At 40.5% G+C, this 20,351-nt stretch overlaps 1 protein-coding gene across 28 annotated transcripts in view; it reads left to right on the forward strand.

Annotated features, from left to right (window-relative positions):
- Positions 1-20,351, forward strand: part of Celf2 (CUGBP, Elav-like family member 2) — an 825,373-nt gene that overhangs the window by 419,226 nt on the left and 385,796 nt on the right. For all 28 annotated transcript variants that reach the window (XM_063276301.1, XM_063276302.1, XM_063276304.1 and 25 more), the window contains one exon: positions 4,751-4,786. In XM_063276301.1, coding sequence (XP_063132371.1) covers positions 4,751-4,786 — 36 coding nt within the window. The remainder of the gene's footprint in view (positions 1-4,750; positions 4,787-20,351) is intronic.

A 20,351-nucleotide genomic window follows, 5' to 3' on the forward strand; every position in this document is an offset into this window, starting at 1 on the left:
TCGGTTCTGCATTATTTAGAAATAGATCTAAATTTAAAGGACTCCGGATTGTCTGAAGTTGAATGGAAGGGAATGAAATTGGTAAAGGAAGGAAGGAGGGAGGGAGGGAGGGAGGGAGGGGATGAAGAAAGAGAAAGCAAGCAGTGAAGGGAAAAGGAAGGGAGAGAAGGAGAGGTCTATTTGATGATAATGCTTTCACCATTAATAAAAACATAGGAAACCTCATTAAAATCTAGCACCAGTGAATTGTATTTTTCTATTCACAAAGCCAAGTCCTTGCACTTTGGGAAGACTCTTAGGTCCCCTCAGAGACAAACATCCGAGTCCTGAAAAATATTTATCATGCTGGCCCAACTCACACGGGGGCTCGTGTCCTCTGCTTTCTTGTGGCCAGCTAGTTTTGGAAACTAGCAAGGTGCTCAGAGATATGGTGAGCTCTGGCCCCAGTGCATCCTAAACAAAGATGCATTTGCCCAAGTGAGGAGGGGCAAAGATGGGAGATATGAGGAAGCACATTCCTTCAGTCAGCTGATGAAGGCTGCCACCACTGGCCAAGTGCCACATATCTAAAATTGACAGGATGTATTTATTTAAAGGACTATGAGAATAGCCCTGTAACACACCCGAAACTCTTGTCTGCTACCCAAAAGGACCTATCTTTTCTAGTCCCCTTTTTTCGTTTAGTAAAGTTGAATTTCCACAGGACCTCCCTGTGTTTGTTCCAGTTTATCAATAGCCTCAGAGCAAAAGGTCAGTCCTGGGTGCAGAGGTCATCATGAGGTCAAGGGCGTGGCTTCAAACCCAAGAAGAACACCCACCACCTTCCACCTTGCTGTGTTTCTTAGCCCCTGGGATGATCTTTTTCCTTGGAGTATATTATTTTATTCTACTCTGCCATTTATGTATTTACTGTTGTCATTCAATTTTAACATTTGCCTTCTTTGAGAAATCAAAGTAACCAGTTACAGATACGTAAGTGAAGGATGTTACTATGGTTCAATTCCAAATATTGCCCTACCTTCAGCCATTTCTAGATCTGAGCTGAAGAGGGTTACTTCCAGGCAGAAAGCACGGCATTCTCTGTTACATTCAGAGTTTTTAGTGCCTTCGGTGTCCTACAAATCAAGTAGTCAAGTTTTTATGGGACAGGATGGCTGACTAAAGAGGACTTGTCTTTGATGTGACAGTGTTGACTGTGAACTTGACAGGACCTGAGGTCAGCTCTAGGAGACAAGCCTCCAGGCACATTTGAGAGGAATTATTTAAATTAGGTTAGTTTCTGGACATTCCTGAGAAAGATAATCTAAATTAGGTTGGTTCAACCCCAGATGAGGGAGGCGTCATTCCCTAGGCCTGGGTCCTGGACTTCATAAAGAGAGGGAGCAGGGCATCGACATTCACTGCTCTGATTCCTAACTGTGATGCAGTCTGACCAGCAGCATCAAGCTTGTTCTTTCACAGCTTACCACTGTGATGCACCCTCTAACTACAGGCCAACATAGACCCTTTCTTGCTTGAATTGATTTTTGTCAGCATATTTTTCTTATAGCAACAGGAAACATAACTAAGACACCTTTAACAGTAGGGTATCAGAAAATTCTTATCACTTTGTACATTGCACATTAATTTTTCTCAGAGTGTAAGCACTTGAGAGGAGACTCAGGATTACATTCATCTAGGTGAGGCACATGTATGAAAGGCTTGGTTTGTCAGAGGAGTAAATATTAGAAAATATAGATATATAATTTAAGAAGCCTGCTTTTCCTGATTGGCTGATCTCAAAAACGCTGAGTTATTGATCATTGCAGCTTCATACAATGGTTCTTCTGTGTTTGGCCAGCTTGTTTCTTTTTGCGACAGTGTCTTGTTATATACCTCAGCTGGACTCCAACTCAGGAACCTCTTGAACTCTGAAACAGGCCTATACCACCACACCCACCTTGATTTCTCTGTTTAAGTCTTTGAGGAACCAAATGGAACTCTCAGACATGAGATGAAGGTCACTTTTTACCCAGCATCTGTCTTTTCTAACAAACACAGGGCCAACACCTTTTTTCTGAGTGTATAGATCTGCTGGGTAGACTTCTGTTTTGACTTGTACACATCAATCTACCCATAGGTCACTATTTGGAATTTCCAGCTCATGTTCTTCTTTTTGGAAAAACAAGAACTTAAAGACACTTATGACTATCCCTCGGTATTTATAAGGACTTTATTCAATCCTTATGCTTTCCTCGGTATTTATAATTTTATTGTCCATACATCTAATTTCACGTCAACTTTTCTTAAGTGACTTGTCAGTTTTCATCTTTCCCAAGTATCCAATTTAGTTCTCAGGGAAATAAGAGCATTTTCGTGGTTACATCTCATCAGTGCGACATCATGATTAGTCACAGGTAAAGTGTGTAAGTGGAACCGTTACTCTCCCTGGGTGGGGGAAGCAGCACTCTCTGTAAGCATGGAAACCTGAGTGGAAGGAACCAAAGTGAGACAAACATTGGTGGGAAGGTTCAGTTACTGTTTTCCAAGGCACTAGGGAATGTTGTTCATCCAGTGGGTGTTTGAAATAGAGGTGAATTGTGAGAATTCATTTGTTCTATCAGAACCACTGTGAGTGAGGGCAGTTTTGTGAGGACATTTACTAGTCTGAAGATACCTTGGGCAGTTATAAGAGAGTAGGAGATAGGTGGATATTTCTGGTGTTCAGTGAATGAAAGCCTGGGAGGTCGCTAAGTGTTCTGTGATGCCATCGGTACCGATCCCTCACTGTAACAAAGTATGCGAGGGAAAGATCTTGAAGGGGGAAGATTTATTTTGACACGTGGTTCCAAGGTCCTTTGGTTCAACTGGAGAGTGGAGACACTGGGGGGCGAAGAAAAATGGGAGCAATCCTTCCCTCCTAGGACTGGTTTCTAGTGTTCTACTTCCACATTACTGCCTCCCAACAATGCCATCATGATGATAAAAACCATCGAGAAATTCATGTCCTGAGCCCAGATGTCAAACTGCGCACTTGTCTAGTCATTTCTCAATGCGTGGGTCTAACAGGTGGGAGCTAAGCCTCTCATAGGTTAGACTTTGGGAGATATTCAGATTCAAATCATAGAAAGTTCCCCAGAATAGCATCTCATGTGCACCATGGAAAGTTATCTGGCCCCAAATGCCAGAAAACACCAAGGCTAATTGGTTTAGTATAATGCATGAACAACACAATTTTTAAAGACATCAAGAAACTTATAGTATTAGAAAATATGTAATCTGGAAAGCAAAAACAATTATCTAAAGGACTCAAAAGAAAGGTAGTTATGGCTTAACTGTAGTTTGGAGCTAACTCTGAACATAGATTTAACCCTTAGAGTCAGCAAGACCAGACAGCTTCATTAAGCCAACTCTCATAAACTAAACTGATATTTATAAAGTACTAACACATATATGTAAATAGCAAATGATAAATAGCAAACATTTAACAGATATTTTATTGTGTTTAAGGTTATAAGGGAAAAGCTAAGAGAGGGTTACTTCTTACTTGGCTTACTCACAGGAGCAAATTCTATTTTGAAGGATAAAGTTCTTGCAAACTTTACTTTAGTATCTTACAAAGATACTAAATTCTTAAATATAAGGATGGAGAGATGATTCAGTGAATAAGAACCCTTGCTTTATAAGCCTAAGGACCTGACTAGAAATCCCAGTAGCGATATTAAAGAACTGGGCATGATTGTGTGCCAGTAACACCAGCCCAGTGAGAGGCAGAGGACTGTCACTCACTGGAGAATGCTGGCCACCAGCATATATCCAGTTTCAAGTGACAGACTGTGCCTTCAGGGGCCAAGACAGAAATTGATAGAGTAGATACCCAACATCATCTGCTGGCATATGCAGACTCCCAAATCACACATATGTGCACATGTACCACCCACGCATACACACGTATCAGACATTAACATCAGGGTTCATAACAGTAGCAAAATTACAGTCATAAAGTAGCGACAAAAATAATTTTATGCTCTGGGTCACCACAACATAAAGAACCGTATTAAAGGGTCACAGCACTAGGAAGGTTGACATAGAGACATGTTGTACATGTGGCCTTGAAGCCATCGGAAATTGCATATCTACCCTTCCTCCTTTGGGGTCTATGACCTAGAGACCACCTTCCAGCACTTTCCTCATGTCCTCTTCAGTGGCCAACCCAGCTTAGCCCAAGTTTCCATAAAAGAATTAAGGTAGCGCTAGGCTTCAGTGATCCAAAAATCACAGAACATCATAAGGAAGAGATAAGAAAAGGAGAAGCAGTAATCTGTTGCTAAAGAAATTGAATTCCTTGCCCTCCATGTTCCTTCTGAAGCTGTAGATGACCAAGAATAAGTAGCAATGTCCCCAAAGTCCTCAGCTCTTAAGTGACTCTCGGAAAGAAATTGCCATGTTGTTTCATTGTCCATGATATGTAAAGGTAGTTTGAGATATTTTTTCTCACCATTTTTCTTCTGGATGTTGTGCATTTTTAAATTTCAGCATTGTAATCTCAGTTAAAGTCTACCAACAGAAAGTAGACGCAGTTATGTTACATGTGTGTAATGTTTCCTTTGAAAGTAACTGTTGATCTGTTTATAGAAATTAACCAGTGTGATTAATCACCCATATGTTTCACATCAGTTCCACACTTTGCCTTGTTGCTTTATGTGATGGGATTCATTTCTATATTTGCCACGATGATTTTAATCATGCTTGTCTTCTTTTTCTCTAACAGAGAGACCGCCACAGAGTTATCTGGAAGTCCACCAAGGTGAGCTGCGGGCATTTCTTATTCTTCTCCTGACTTTTCAAAACAATCAGAGAACAGCACTTTGCTCTCTTTAAGCAGGCGTCTCATTTTCTCGTATTCTTGTGCTAAAAGATCCTGCATGAGTCACTGGGTCACTCATCAAGAAGTAATGAGGCTAATGTCTATGGATGACTTTGAGAAATCGGTCTCATTCCTTTTATGTCTTTAGATAGGTGATAGACAAATGATATAGCAAGATAGATAGATAGATAGATAGATAGATAGATAGATAGATAGATAGATAGATAGATAGGTAGATAATGGATGGATGGATAGATGATAGAGAGATAGATGATGGATGGATGATGGGTGGATGATAGATTACATAGATGGCGAATAGATGATAGATTACAGATAATAAATGATAGATACAGAGATTATAGATAGCAGATATATGGTAGGTGATAGTAGTCTAAGTGCTGATTCCTCATTAGAATAAGAAGAATTGGCAATTGGAGATATTTTGCAGTGTTTTTCCCTTTACCAATTGTTATTGCATCCAGAGGTTAATGATTTATTTAAAAATTGTTTTCCCCTAAAGAACCTAAGTAGACTTTTATTGGTATAAATGCATTTGAAGTTCTTATATTTTAAATAAGAAAGAGAAGAGAAGAGGGGAGAGAGAGAGAGAGAGAGAGAGAGAGAGAGAGAGAGAGAGAGTAACAGGGTGGCTATCTTTTAAAAGTCATCTTACTGAGCACCGTATCTAGGATCTGGCCTTGGCACAAAAACTTCTGCTCAGTCTTTGAGAATCAATGAAATGTCATGGGGCATTGATTGGTTGGGGTCTGTTGAGTGGCCATTGAAATAATCTCAAAAACAGAACAAGGAACAAAGAAGGGGACTCTAAATACCACTGGGGGATGGGATGTTTAGGATCAACACACTCTGGAAGAGAAAGAAACAGCTGAGCAGCTTGTTTTGTACTTGAAAACCCTGTAGATTCATGGTTGATATTACCCCCAAACTAGCTTCGTGTGATCCAAACACTTAAGTTACCATGTGTACTGGCTGGTTTTGTGTGTCATCGTGACACAAGCTGGAGTTATCACAGAAGAGAAGCTTTAGTTGTGGAAATGCCTTCATGAGATTCAGCTGTAAGGCATCTTCTCAACTAGTGTTCCAGGGGGGAGGACCCAGCCCATTGTGGGTAGTGCCGTCCCTGGGCTGGTGGTCCTGGGTTCTATAAGAGAGCAAGCTGAGCAAGGCAGGGGAAGCAAGCCAGTAAGCAACATCCCTCCATGACCTTTGTATCAGCGCCTGCTTCCTGCCCTGTGTGAGTTCCAGTCCTGACTTCCTTTGGTGATGAACAGCAATGTGGAAGTGTAAGCTGAATAAACCCTTTCCTCCCTAACTTGCTTCTTGGTCCTGATGTTTGTGTAGGAATAGAAACCCTGACTAAGACACCATGTATGTTCACTCTTTGGATAGCTTCTCAAAGAAGCATCCCAGAGGTGTGGGAGCTTGCAGGGTTCAACCGAGTGTGTTCCTGACATGTCTGTCACTACTGCGTTTGTTTGCCATGGTCCTTTTTGACTTGGAAACGTCTGCTGTCAGGGGCTGAGCATCCCATCATTTGCAAAGGAAGGGAGTTATGTGTCTACCCGTGTTTGCGGTGAAGAAGTTAATCCTGAAATAATGGAACAAGGAATGACTTCCAAACTTTTATATTACGGCTAAGACGTGGGCCACCTCTGTGTTGTCAGGGAAGACCCAAACCATGCTATAATCATGCAGATGAAAATTACTCATCTGTCTGAAAATCTGCAGAATCTCCTGAATTCTATTAACCAGTGCTTTATTGTGAATGCCAAGCAGTCAATCGAGTATTCCCTTGGAGTGATCTTCCGTTGTAGACTCTTTATTACCCAAGGGGACAGAATGCCCTCCTCTTGAGTTTGGTGGCTGGTATTTTGGTAATGAGCCTATTTATTTTTTGTCATGAATTTTTTGTTGCTCTATTGTTGAATAATGTTGAAAATCAACAGCACGGTGGCGATCCGATTCTAACTGCAGCTTGCACTCATTTCCATGCATGTGTGAGAGTGTGGGAAATCAGGTTAGTGCTTCTCAATTATGTTCCTAATGCAGCCTCAGGTGCTCTGCTGGCTTTCTCCAGGGGCAGCTTGGGATATATCCATTGACAAGTACTTCCCTTCCCACATTAACATAAAATAACATAATTATTTCACAGTGATTGTCCCCTTTGGTAGCTAGGCTATTTCTTTGGCAAGCATTTGCTTGCACAGTCTCGCAGACCTCCATCCCTTGTTCAGATGTCAGCCTGTCTTCAGGTTTCTTCAGCCTGTCACTGGGAAACGAGCCCTCTGATACCTAGGTACCATTTAGAACAAGGCACATGTGGTTATTTTGTTTGCTTCTTGGCTAGTGACGAGTGGATCATGACACTTGGAAGTTTTTATCTTTTCAGTCACAAAAGCGTGCTTTTGCTGTGACATCCAAAAGAAAAATGGAAAATTGCAATCCAGACAACTGCTGGCTAGTGATAGGTGGCTAGGAAGGAAGACAGTGGCATTTTACCACACTGTTATGATTCGGTTTTCATTGGCTTTAACTGTCTTGGAATTTTCCAAAGGGCCTTTTACAGCTGTTCCGGGGGGTCGGGGGGGATGGAATATTGTACCTTTAATTGCCTTACATGGTGTTAATTTCAAGTCGCTGGCCACAGGTTGATAATACTCTATATAAATGCACAAATCACGCAGCACGGATTGTGCCTTGGAAGCCAAAAATGCTTCGAAGTTGAAACAAGATACATGTGCAAGACGCTTGTTCAAGCATCAGCTTCATCCCCGTTGCTAATGATAACTTAAATGTGTTTTCGAATTCTTGCTGTTGCTGAAATTAAAGCTTAGTAATAATATGTCACCAGAAAAATATTAGATTACTTGAGCAACATGCACTCTAAGCAGTGTAATTATATTATAAATATTAAAAACCAATGATCTTGTCAGGATTAAAACAAACATTTAAACCAACTCTCTTGTAAGACTCATCTTGAAGAGTTCCGCAAATGGAATGCATGCTCTCTTCCTTGAACTGTGAAAACAATCATTTTATCTTGCATGTGGCTTTTTGCTTTTATTTTACATGTAGCAAAAGGCAATTCAGCAATCTGAATAGTTTTCCTATTACAACCATTTGTGTGTGTGTCTGTGTGTGTGTGTGTGCATGCGCATGTATTAACACGTGTATATAAATGCACATGTAGAAGCCAGAAGACAATCTCAGGTTTCATCTTTTTCCTTTTTTTTTGGTGGGGGTGGTGGTATTGTTTCTGTTCTTGTGTTTGGGACTTCTTCTTCTTCTCCTCCTCCTCCTCCTCCTCCTCCTCCTCCTCCTCCTCCTCCTTCTCCTTCTTCTTCTCCTCCTCTTCCTCCTCCTCTTCCTCCTCCTCCTCTTCCTCATCCTCTTCCTCCTTCTCCTTCTTCTTCTCCTCCTCTTCCTCCTCCTCTTCCTCCTCCTCCTCTTCCTCATCCTCCTCCTCCTCCTCCTTCTTGGATGTCTCTCACTGGCTTGAAGCTCTGTAGTTGGTTAGACAGGCATGCCCCTTCTTCCCCAGAATTTATCTGTCTTGGTCTCCCCACTGCTGGCCTTGTAAGTATACATCATCCTGTCTGACTTTAAACATTTTTTAGTTATTTATGTATTTTTATTTTATGTATACTGGTGTTCTGCCTGCTTGTCCAGGTGTGTGTAAAGTGGAACTGAAGTTACAGACAGTAGTGAGCTGCCAGGTAGGTGCCGGGAATTGAACCCTGGGACTTTGGAAGAACAGTCAGTGTTCTTAACTACTGAGCTATCTCTCCAGCCCCAATTCCTGGCCTTTTAACTAGCTTATGCAAATCTACTTCAGGTCCCTATTCTTGCAAGGCAAGCACCTTGCTAGCTGAGCCATCTCTCTATGTCTATAATAATGTTTTTCCAATTCTGTTTCTTCTGTTGAAAAGTAGTTGGTTTAGGTAAATGAATTCAAAATGAAACATGATGATATCCCAATTGTTCAATGGAGTTGAGGTACTAAATTGATTATAAGCTGAGCTTTTAATTTAAATGATGCCTATACAAACAACATTTTTATTTTTGGATAACACAGTAAAACTATGGGTAAGTTTCACATCACCTCAGACTTTCCTATTGTCATGTGCCATCAGCCGCTGGTGTTGAGAGAGAGGAGACTTCAATTCCCTGTTAACACAGTATGGAAAATAAAGGGATTTAATAGACCATTATAGAAGCTTCTTGAGTACTGCAAGAGAGATTCATGAGCCGGCTCTTACGCACAGTACCTACAACTCAGGAACATGAAGTGTCAGTCAATGAAACTTAAAATAATTAGGCATGTGAACCAGCTGCTGTCATCTACTGGATTTCTCCATCAGCCAGTGGGAATCAGAGCTCAAGATTAACGTTATGAAAGATTGTGAAAGAAAAAGATGTTCTCTTGCTTTCAATGTTGGCATGTTAGTAATTTTTCCTTGCATTGTCTATAATGGTGTGGAAATAATATTACCATGACCCCTAGATCCGGCAATTCCCAGAATCCTCTTCTCTCAGATTCACTGCTGAGATCCCAATGAATCATCAGTACAATGGCCTCAGTAATTAGTTTCCATACATCACACTAGATGTTGTGGTGGTGTATTAGACATTTTAAGGCTAGTCATAGGCAGTATGACAGTCTCCGTGCTAATTTATAAGCTCCGAACCAGTTTCTTTATCCCAAGAGGGAATTGACTACCCTTTAGTATGGGTGACTCTTTAGTATGAGGAAATTCAATTCATTAGGTGCATCACATGTATTTTTTTGACTTAATGATATTTTTAGCTTATGTATTATTTACCAGAATGCAGCCCTCCTCACACATCGAGAAGAACCCATATAAGCAAAAGCAACCCAAGATCTGGAAGCACAGGGACAAAGCATTGCACTGGTGTTTGAGACTCTCTATCAAGAAACTAAGATTGTTTTCCTGGGACTATCATTGATCATGTCACTCCATTATAGTTTTACTTGTAGAGCATTGATACTCGAGAATTGATACTGGTGTGTACTGCTACTAGGAAACTGATACCAGAGTGTGTATACTTCGTGTAGAGCTTTGTTTTCTGAGGTTTGAAGTGGAGCGGGCCATTTCTCATCAACCGTATTTCTGTCATGCATGTGCCTGGTCAGGAAGCAACAAGGAAAAATGATGGAAGCCAAGGGAATTAGGATAAGCTCAGAAGGCTTGGGTTGCTACTTGTGACTCTAGAGGGTTTAAGGTCAGGGCTTTAGTTCTCCATAGAAGCTTTGGTAGCTAACACAAAGCCCTATTTCTCATTGTCCTCAATACAAAATCCTTCTCCCTTGAGGGCCTTAGAAAGTAATGGAGTAAGACAGTACTTTTCCAGGTCAGCTTCTTATTCAGTTAAGAGCTGATGGGCACACACTTCCTTGCTTCTTCATGATGCCTAGCAAACAACAGTTTCCTCTAGTCTCCTAGGATCTTCCTCCGGGGTGGTTCTATATGATGAGTTTCATTATTTGTTCACTAATTTAACAAAGGTTAAGTTGAGTACTACCAAGAATAGACCATGTGGGAGAAAATAGATAAAACTCCAATTCATTTCTCTGCTACTTTATCTAGTAGGGAAAATACAGGCGAGCCCAGTGCTAGGCACATAATGCTTTGTGGGTCCAGAGAAGCAGAAAACCACCTGCAGTGTTTAGTATGAATCAGGGACTTGACAACTAGGAGACAAGCCACAGGTCTACTTGTGAGGAAGCAGATTGAAGTTAGCCTCTGAGATTATCTGTGAGGGACTGTCTTGGCTAGAATCACTGATAAAAGAAGACCTATCTTAATGTGGACAAGGATCATTGGTAGGTCATGGATTCTGGGTCACAGAGAAGGAGAAAGCAAGGTGGACACTAACTGCCATGGATAACTCATTGATCAGCCACTGCGAACACTTGCCTTCATCTTCTCATTTCCTTTCTGAAATGGCCCACTGGTTTCTCTTCACCATTCCTTTCTTGGAGAACCCTTCCTGAGCACCTGCTCTCAGTAGCACCCAAGACACATTTGCCCATGGTCCCACGGCCATCTTGTATTGTCCAAGCAGCAACTGCCATTCTCTCTGCATCTGTTATCCAAGGTCATGATGTGCAGTCTTCCTCCTCAGACCCAGAACAGTGTCTTCATTGACTCCACCCTATGCAAGACCCAGAACAGAACTGGCAATCAAGAAATGTTTGTGGAATTGCTGTGTAAGCTCCCATTTTAGAAACAAGAAAACTGAGATCTAGTCTATAATTTGATCTTCCTTCCTCCTCCTCTAGGTACTCTGTCATCTCCCTCTTCTTGTTCTCACCTCCCAAATGATCTTCCCTCATTTTTTTGGCTTAGGGACAAGTCATATTCATAAGCAAAGTCTGGCCCAAACCCCAAGCCTATAAACAAATACTCCCTTGAATAAAGCCACGTCACTTCTTTACATATGATCTAAGCCCAATCTTGCAGCTCAGCCTCAAGGTTGATTTACTGTGTAGAGAAGGCCTAGCCTTGCTTTCATATTAGTCTTTTATACAATTTATACTAAAGAAAACAAACATGTTGAGAACCCATTACTGTTCCTGATTTACCCCTAATGCTTAGCACGGTGAGGAACAGAGTAGACACTAAGTAAATACTTGCATAAGGTTTGACTGTCTGAGTGGATATTTGAATTAATTAGTGGATGTTTGAATTAACGAATAAATGTTTGAATGGAGAAGAAGGGGGAAGACGACCAGACCACAGTCTGACATTGGAACAGGTATATGACTTCTTCGACCAGTCACTCTTCCTACTCTGCTTGACCCTTCACAATCACAGCACCCAAAGAGTTTCATCTACTTAGCTGCGAAGTTGTTAAGCTGAACTTGAGTCCTCATGAGCTGTCTAGAGGAGTTACCGTTGAGTGTTTGTCAGTCGAGAGCCTGCAAGACCAGGCATGGGACTCAGGCAAACTTACCGTTCCTTGGCCGAGTTCACTTAATATATCTGCCTCCATTTCTCATTTATAAATTTGGAAAACTTCTCATATTCATCTTATAGAGCCAACCTTAGGAGATAGTCCATGTAATGTAGCTAACCATCTGGTACACAGCCCATAATAGATACATGGTGGCTATTACTGTGGTTCCCCAGGCTAGCTTTAGCTAGCTATTTTTAGTAACATTTGATTAGTGTTAATATGTAGGGGGTGGCATCATATTTCATTATAAGAAGCTGCCCGGCAAAATAATTCATTACCTGTGTTCTGGATCCAAATGCCAGTCTCTATTCACAATCCTGCCCAGCCACTTAGTGCTGTGAAGTTTTATACATCACTTTACTTCACACCGCCTTGTTTTGGGGACAACTATGAAACAATGTTTCTGAAGGATACATGGCAAGGTGCATGGAGAGTGCTTCCGCAGGGCTTGTTTTATTACTACAAAGAAATCAGGGTAGACTATTGGGTGAAGTTTGAGGTAGAGAGAATAAGTGAATGTGTGTAGACCACTAATTCATACTTCACCTTTCTAATCAGGAATGTGATGCTTGGTGGTTTAAAGCCAAGTTTACTAAAGGCTGAGGATACAGCTCAGGGTATAAAGCACTAGGTGCACAAGAGGGGGCCTGGAGTGTGGATCACCAGAGTCCATGGAAAAGCCAAGCAGATATGGCTGCCACTTATGATCCCAGCATGGAGGAGGCAGGGGCAGGGGGCCAGGAGAGGGATCACCATGGGTCTCCATATACCCACACATACACATGCAGATATTCATATGTATGGGACACACACACACAAATAATAAACCAAAACAGATATTCTAAGCATTATAACCGTTTGGCCCTGTTATAACACATGAAAACAATGACTGACCAAGGCCACCCTGGCTTACAATGATTCAACCTAAAATTCTCAGCCTTGTGATGGCATGAGAGAGCTATCCACCCAGTAGAAAGCACACTTTGTATTTAAAATTATCTCTTTCCCAGGCTAGTGATATCGATTCTACTGTTCTCTGCTCGTGTCCACAGTAAAATGGATCTACGGTTCCCAATCAGCCATGCAACCGTGGGGCACAGCTGATATCCTCAGTGCTGTGTATCAACAATGTCCTTCAGCACACAGTCAGTACCTTGTATGAGACAGTCTGCACTTGATTGTAACACAGGCACTCCATTAGATGGTTTTGCCAAACCATCTGTCATAGGGCTATAAGCACTTTTAAGATAAGGTGGAGAAAACTATGGCATTTATTAGGTTAGGTGTATTTTCCGTTGAGGATATTTTGGCTTGTTATGAGCTTGTGGGGACACTGCCCTAATGGCAGGTCAAGGAGGCCCCGAATATGCAAATATTTCTCTTCAATCTCAGGCAGCCCTATCCAGAACATGGTTCTCATTAATTCTCCAAAGTACCCAAATCAAAACATTTCATTCTTTGCAGATGTTTTTAAGAGTGTAGTGACGGAATTAAATTACACTTGTTTTATAATACGGTGTTCTGATGTGTAACACACTATTAAGGAAAGGATCCTTACAAGGGAACGTTAGACTATCACGAAGCTACTCACTGCCTGACCTATTTAGACTGATCAGATTCTTTCTGTTGTAGACTGCATAATTAAATTTTAAATGGAACATGATAAAGAAATTATACTGGTGGTCTCCAGAGATTTCGATACCCTATTTGGCTCTTTATAAGAGTCTAGCAAAGACACACTTTAAAATTTAATAAAGGCCTGCCCTAATTTTTTTTCCTTTCAGGTTTCTCCTATTTGTTTTATAATTCAATGCTCCGTTACCTGATCCATAAGTGTTATCTGAAATAAGTGTTGAAAATAAAAATTCTTAAAAGCGCACTTATCCCAATTTGAGAATTCCATTATTTGTGGATGGGTGCTTTTTTTTTTTTTTTGTAGCAATTGAACTCTTTTAAGATAAAACCTGCCATTTCCTGAGTTCTGTCACTGCAAAGAATTGGAGTTCTGTTTGGCTGTTTGCAGAAGCGTTCACATCTTCAGAGTTTATAGAGCAAAGGGGTAGAAAATAGTTTCTGTCTAAGATATAATTTTAAAATGGAATTTCTTATATACTATGGAAAAGTTGCACATCTTGAGAGGACTAAAGGCACAAAGACAGAGACACACACACGAGAGAGAGAGAGAGAGAGAGAGAGAGAGAGAGAGAGAGAGAGAGAGAGAGAGAGACAGAAAGAGACAGAGAGAGCTCAGGCAAAAGAGCCTATCGGGGGTGAGAGCATGCCTTTTAGCTTGGGGATCCTGAGAATTATTGCAGCCTCTCAAACAAATACCTTTGCTTTACAACTTTTTGTCACTTAGTTTTCGTCTGTGTTTAAGAAGATAATGATGTAGAGATAAAATGAAGTGTTGAATGCATTTGTTCATGTCTCTTCAGTAACACTTTATAAGACACACACACACATGAGGGAAACGTTTTGCTCTGCTGATGGGTTTTACATTTTGCTATACCTTCAACTTTGACTAAATAAATAAATAAATAAATAAATAAATAAATAAATAAATTAAAAAAAGCCAGGAGAGCCTCCCTCCTGAGTTCCTTGCTTTTGATGCCATCATAAATTTTACCGCCATTGATATCTGACATGGTCAAGCAAGCAGGAGCATATATAAAGACCTGTGATATGTTCTTTCTTGGCTGTAAATAGTTCTATGCCTTATAAACCCTTCTCAGATTAGGTTTTATAAATGCTTCTATTATGTATTTTCTTTTCCCCTCTCTCTATTTGCACATACTGTGTTGTTCCTGCTTTTCATTGAAGCCATAAAACACTGTATGAAATAAAGACGATGTAGTGAGAGAATGTAGTCACTATCCAGCCCATCCATCCTTAACTTTGGGCTTGTCACCCAAAAAGGGAGCAGTGCAAACTTAAAGAGTCATGCTGAGCTACATAAAGGATGCTAAACAGAAATGTGAACTGGAACATGGCTGTCCAATGAATGAGCGGAATTCAACTTCCTTACAAAACACAGCATTGGAACCCTCCTTCTTCCACACCCAGACCCGCAGAACCCAAGCCAACAGCCACAATATGGTGACAACTGGTGGCCCTTAGTTCGTTATTGGACACCAAAACCTCCTCCCAGAGGAAAAGAAAGACAATCCCTGACTAGGCCTCTGTGCGGAGTTTCCAATTCAAAAACTAGCATGTTGAATGGGTAATGAAGATGCTTGCTGATTGGCCTAACACACAGGGAAGCATAAGAAGAAGGTGCTGACATTAGCAATGTCATAATTTCCTGTTATATCACGAGTACCCATGGGAGCAAGGAATTATGTGATCTGGCTGCAGAGGATGCAAAGTTAATGATCTTGTGTTTAAGAGTCAAAATATTCAACTAAAAAATATTGAACTCTCTAGAGAGAATATAATGGTAATTACAATGGCCAGAGGTTAGGGACAGATGCAAATAGGGTTAAAGGTTATAGAGTTAAATAAGAAAGAATGACTTTGGTAATATCTATCTATTGTACTGCATGGTGACTATAGTTAACAATGATGCAACACAATTGAAATTTGCTAAGAGAGAAGATTTTAAATGATCTTATTATAAAATATTAGATATATAAGAAGATAATAATATATAACTAGCCTATTTACTTATTCTCCAATGCATACACATATCAGAATGTGTTCTGTGCTGTAAATTATTTATCTTAATTATACTAACTATAAATAAAATAAATAGTCAGCAAGATATTCCAAAATTTAACATTTTTAAGTGTAGTAAGAAAAAGTATGGTCTATCTTGATGCAAAGCTTGTCACATTGTACATTTAAAGAAGAGGGAAAATAGCAGTTACCAAATAAACTGGCAAGATATTTAAGTGCGGAGGAGAGAGAAGAATTATAGAAAAAAATGAAAGGGAGGAACATGTTCTGAGACAAGAAGAAGAAGCAACATTTCAAAGAACTAGGAATGTTCTGAGATGGAGATCCACAAGCTGCTACCACTTAAATGGTCTATTGATAGAATATTCTATAGCCGAGTAGAAAAATTGGTAAAGGCTTTAGACTTACTAAAGAATTCTGCTTGTAATTTGTTTGGGTTTTGGTGGTGGTGTGAGATGTTTGTTGTTTGTTTGTTTTGAGTGGTTTTTGTTTTATTTTTTGTTTTGTTTTTTGTTTTTTTTTTGTCAGCATGCCACAGGTAGCATTTCAAAGGATGGATAAGGTTGGAACTCAATGAACATACAAACAACTTTAATGTGCAGGTATCCTGTAAAGTCTACCCCTGAGCAAAGCATCACCAGGCTGTGAGCTCCCGGGGAACTGGAGATGTGTCTGTCCTCCTGGCTTTACTGTCTTTCAAACTCATCACACCCCCTAAGCACATGGGAGAAAGGGACTCAAATATGGCCGGGCTCATGACTAAACGAGAGATACAAATTTTTCTAAATAGAATTAATGCATGCACTGATCACTGTAGAAATAAAAAAGAGCAATGGGTTACTAAAAATATTGGGAAAATAAAAACAAATTAACTCTACCTACTCAATTCCCGAAATTCCAACCGTGGAGGTCTGAAGTGTTTGCTGGAAGTCTATAGCATTTAATATTAAAATATGTTGTCCATTGTTATCCAGAGGGTTAGGGGAGGCCATTTTGAATCTTCAGTGACTCCAGAGTTATTTATATCATGGGGGATATTTTGCCAAAGTAGAAAAAAAATATGCAAAGCAGATTGAGATTTTTTTCTTTCTTTCTTTTTTTTGGAAATAATGTCAATGTCACAGAGATAATGTAATTCACAAATGACTCCTTAATTCATCCTGGCAATTTCTCAGAAGGAAAAGGTATGCAGACTCTTTGGGACAGCTCAGTAACTACCTTTTCCGTGACATTGATGGAGAGTTCTGTGTGACACCATTAGAGAAGACTCTTGGCAACAGAGTTGTGCACTTCGCGGATTCTTGGTTGGCCTTTCCCAGCTTGGCCTGCACGATCTTGGCTTATTTTATTGTGCCTGGGGTTTCATATTTTCTGGGTTCTTGCCTATAGCTTTGGCAGTTGAGAGTTTTCAGTTGAGTAAGTCCTACCTAAGTTCAACTTCCATGATGCAAGATTCTCTTTTGTACCAGAGTAAAGTGAAGCTCAAGGGTCACATGTCTTTGTCGTCAACTTTATCATCTAATTCCAGGTTTGCCCAAATTTTACAAGTGTAAAGCTTCTCTAAAAGCTCATGGTTTGTTTGGCAGGAGTTTCGGACAACGGGTAAGGGGAAATGGGTCACGAAGTAGCTAATAGCTGACAGTGTCTCATCCTGAGGTCCTCGTATATGTGGTCATTCGGTGTTCACTGGGGATGCATGTGAGGTGGAGAAAACCAGGCTCCTGTTGCTAGCATTAACAAAATGGTTGGCACACTTCGCAATTAAAAAGATGAAACTCCACAAAAAGACTGTGCATTAGAAATCCAGGTGGAGCCAGTAAGCTGCCAGGAATTTCAGGGCCTGACCCGATAACTCCAGAGATTTCTTAACATTCTTAAGGTGCAGCTATAAGACTATTGGAGAGTCAGCTATAAGACTATTGGAGAGGGAAAGAATGAGAAACTTAATATTTTTGAGCAGCGTTTACATGTTAGCATTAAGGTATCCTCGTAGGTCGTCCACATACAAATTGCTCAAATTCTCTCACGTTGCAACTATTCTCCTTGAAATGTGCCACCAGCCAATTTCATTTTTAGATATTACCTTGGGTATCTAGAATTATAGCACCATAGGGCTACAGGGCATGTCTTTCTGTCTTCTCCTATTCTATAGGTACTTAGCCTGAAGATCCGGAAAAATTAAGGAAAATCCCCTTCACTGCACAACATGAATTTCCTAGGCAGGCTGGGGCTTGTTTTGTTTTTGTTTTGTTTTGGTGTGGGTGAACTCCTGTTACCATTTTAGAGCACACTCTTCAGACCACAGTGCCAAAAACCTCATTAACTACCCATTGGCCTCTCAGTACACACTCCCTTTTAGGTACTATCTATCCGTCTCCCCTACTTGCACCTTGAGACAAAAAACTTTATTTCCAGTCTTCTCCTCCATAGCTATGTTCTTCCTGCACATAAACAAGGTCTGAGGCAAAGATGGATCCTGGTTATTCACGGAACAGTGCGCTCAGATTCGGACGTGCATGCATCATTCGGGAATCTGTGGAACTATTCTTATGATTCTGCCTTATATCCGATTGACTCGCTCCTATTGATTTTCAACAAGAAACAACAAAGGATTGTGGAATCTGCCATGGCCAGACTCCTTTTCTTGTAGAGTCTAGGCTTTTCTAAAGCTGCTGGCGAAGCTCATGGGTCACAGAGAACTCCGTAAAAGCAAGATTATGTTATTGAGACCGTGTTAGTTGAGGATACAATGTCAACCAGGGTTTGCCTTTCAGGTCATAATGGGTAACTATAATTTCTGAAAAGAGTAGAAGGTTTTATAATAGAAAGTTTTATTTTTTTAAAATATGAATGGTGTGCGTGCGTGTGTGCGTGTTACTAACTATATACACATACCAAGAGAGATAGCAAGGAAAGACAGAGAAAGAACCTATGGATTGACTCTGGTTTAAAAGCTTATTGTCAGCAACTGACATTTACTGACTAGACAGATGTTAACATTGTCTTTGTTTTATTTATTCCACACAAACCCCAAAAAGTATTACAGAGGCAATATTACTTCTCCACTTTAACTTCTATTCCCATCTGTTCTGTCCCCTCTACTAAAGTAAACTGAGGTGTCTTCTATAAAGCAATCTAATTTGAAATGACTCAAGAGAGGCAGAGAAAGTGATAGGTAATTCTGCATATTCAGAATTCAATAATAAAAAATAATCACTTTAGTGAAGAGCCAGCTGTTCTTTGTTTTCTAATAGGCATGTGACGCTGATGAGAAATAGCATTCGGGAGAGGTTCACTGAGTGGAATTGGTTTGATTCAGAATATGATACCGCCGTGCAGAACAGGAAACGGTATCTAGGCGTAGCAAAGAGCTGAGCAGTTCAGCAGGACCAAAGACCTGAACACCATAGCCTTGTCTTCAAATTTAGAAGATGAAAAACTGCTAGTTGCTTCACGGTGAAAGCATGGCATGATAATTCTTTCAGGGAATTTGCTTGTGTCTTCTGTGTCCTTCAAATTTTATTTAGATGACTGCTTTCTAGAGTTTTGGTGTGCGATGACTTGCAATATGTTAAAATACCATCACAACTAAAACTATTCGAGGCAATTTAGACTGAGATGATTCTAGATCGGAGTTATTTTAGCATTCTGCTGGTTGAGTGACTAGGGCAATTATAGGAATCACGTGCTGCAGAGGTCATGCTCTGTGTCTCCTCTGTGACTCCGTTGTTTCATTGCACCTCCCCAAAGGAGACCGTGAGGCAAGGATTTCAGTCCAGTGCCACAAGGGGACAGATGTAGACACGTGTTAGGAAGAGACTAAAGCCACTGAATTCTGTGGGTGAACGTGTTCCTGCCTGGGCTACTGGGACTCTTAACTCATGGGAGACTGTGAAATACTGAATATATGAAAGACATATATTCATCTGCCATGCTCAAGACTCACTGTTTTAAGTCACTCCAGAATCCTTTGATGTTCTTTGTCTTTGCACAACCTGAACATGTGTATGGCTCAAAAAAGTCCTTTCTGAAAAGCAGAATTTGTAGGCTTCTTGAGGAATAATCTTTGGGCAAAGGTCAGAGAAGGCTGAAGGCATAAAACCAAGACACTGCTACTATTTACCTCATCAGTGTGCCTGCTATCAGACACTCAGCACCCGTGCCACTACCCTCTGGGTACCAGATACCAATTAGTATTTACTCAAGGAAAGCAGAAAGGAGAAAGGGAGAAAGAGAGGGAGGAGGATGAGAAAGGGAAATGAATCAAATAATATAAAGCCAGCCTCGAAAACATATTACCCAGCAGTAATGATAGATAAAAGTTTAGAGGCAGGTTTTGAAAATGGCATTTCCCTTTTGATCCAGGTCATTAGGCTAATATCAAAGTTTATATCTGCCACATTTATTGTATCTGAAAAGATAGGAGAAAAGGAGAGTAGACATGAGAGATCACCAACTTCAACTCTGAACGTAAGAGCTATCCCCAACTAATTTCTCTCTCTCTCTCTCTCTCTCTCTCTCTCTCTCTCTCTCTCTCTCTCTCTCTTTCTCTGTGTGTGTGTGTGTGTGTGTGTGTGTGTGTGTGTGTGTCTGTGTGTGCTTGTGATCTATGTATGAACAACTTCATGTGAGTGCATGTGTAAATGCATGTCCATAGTGGCCAAAAATCTTTCTCACTCATTTTCCACCTTAACTTTTGAGTCAACCTCTCTTGAAACTTGAAACTCACTGATTCAACTAGACTGGCTATTGAATCTCGGGGATCCACCTGCCTTCATTTCTCCAGTCCTGGGTTTCTAGGCAAACAGTGTCACACTGGGCTTCTTAT

Source organism: Rattus norvegicus, chromosome 17 (genome assembly GCF_036323735.1).
Source record: "Rattus norvegicus strain BN/NHsdMcwi chromosome 17, GRCr8, whole genome shotgun sequence".
Classification (NCBI taxonomy): domain Eukaryota; kingdom Metazoa; phylum Chordata; class Mammalia; order Rodentia; family Muridae; genus Rattus; species Rattus norvegicus.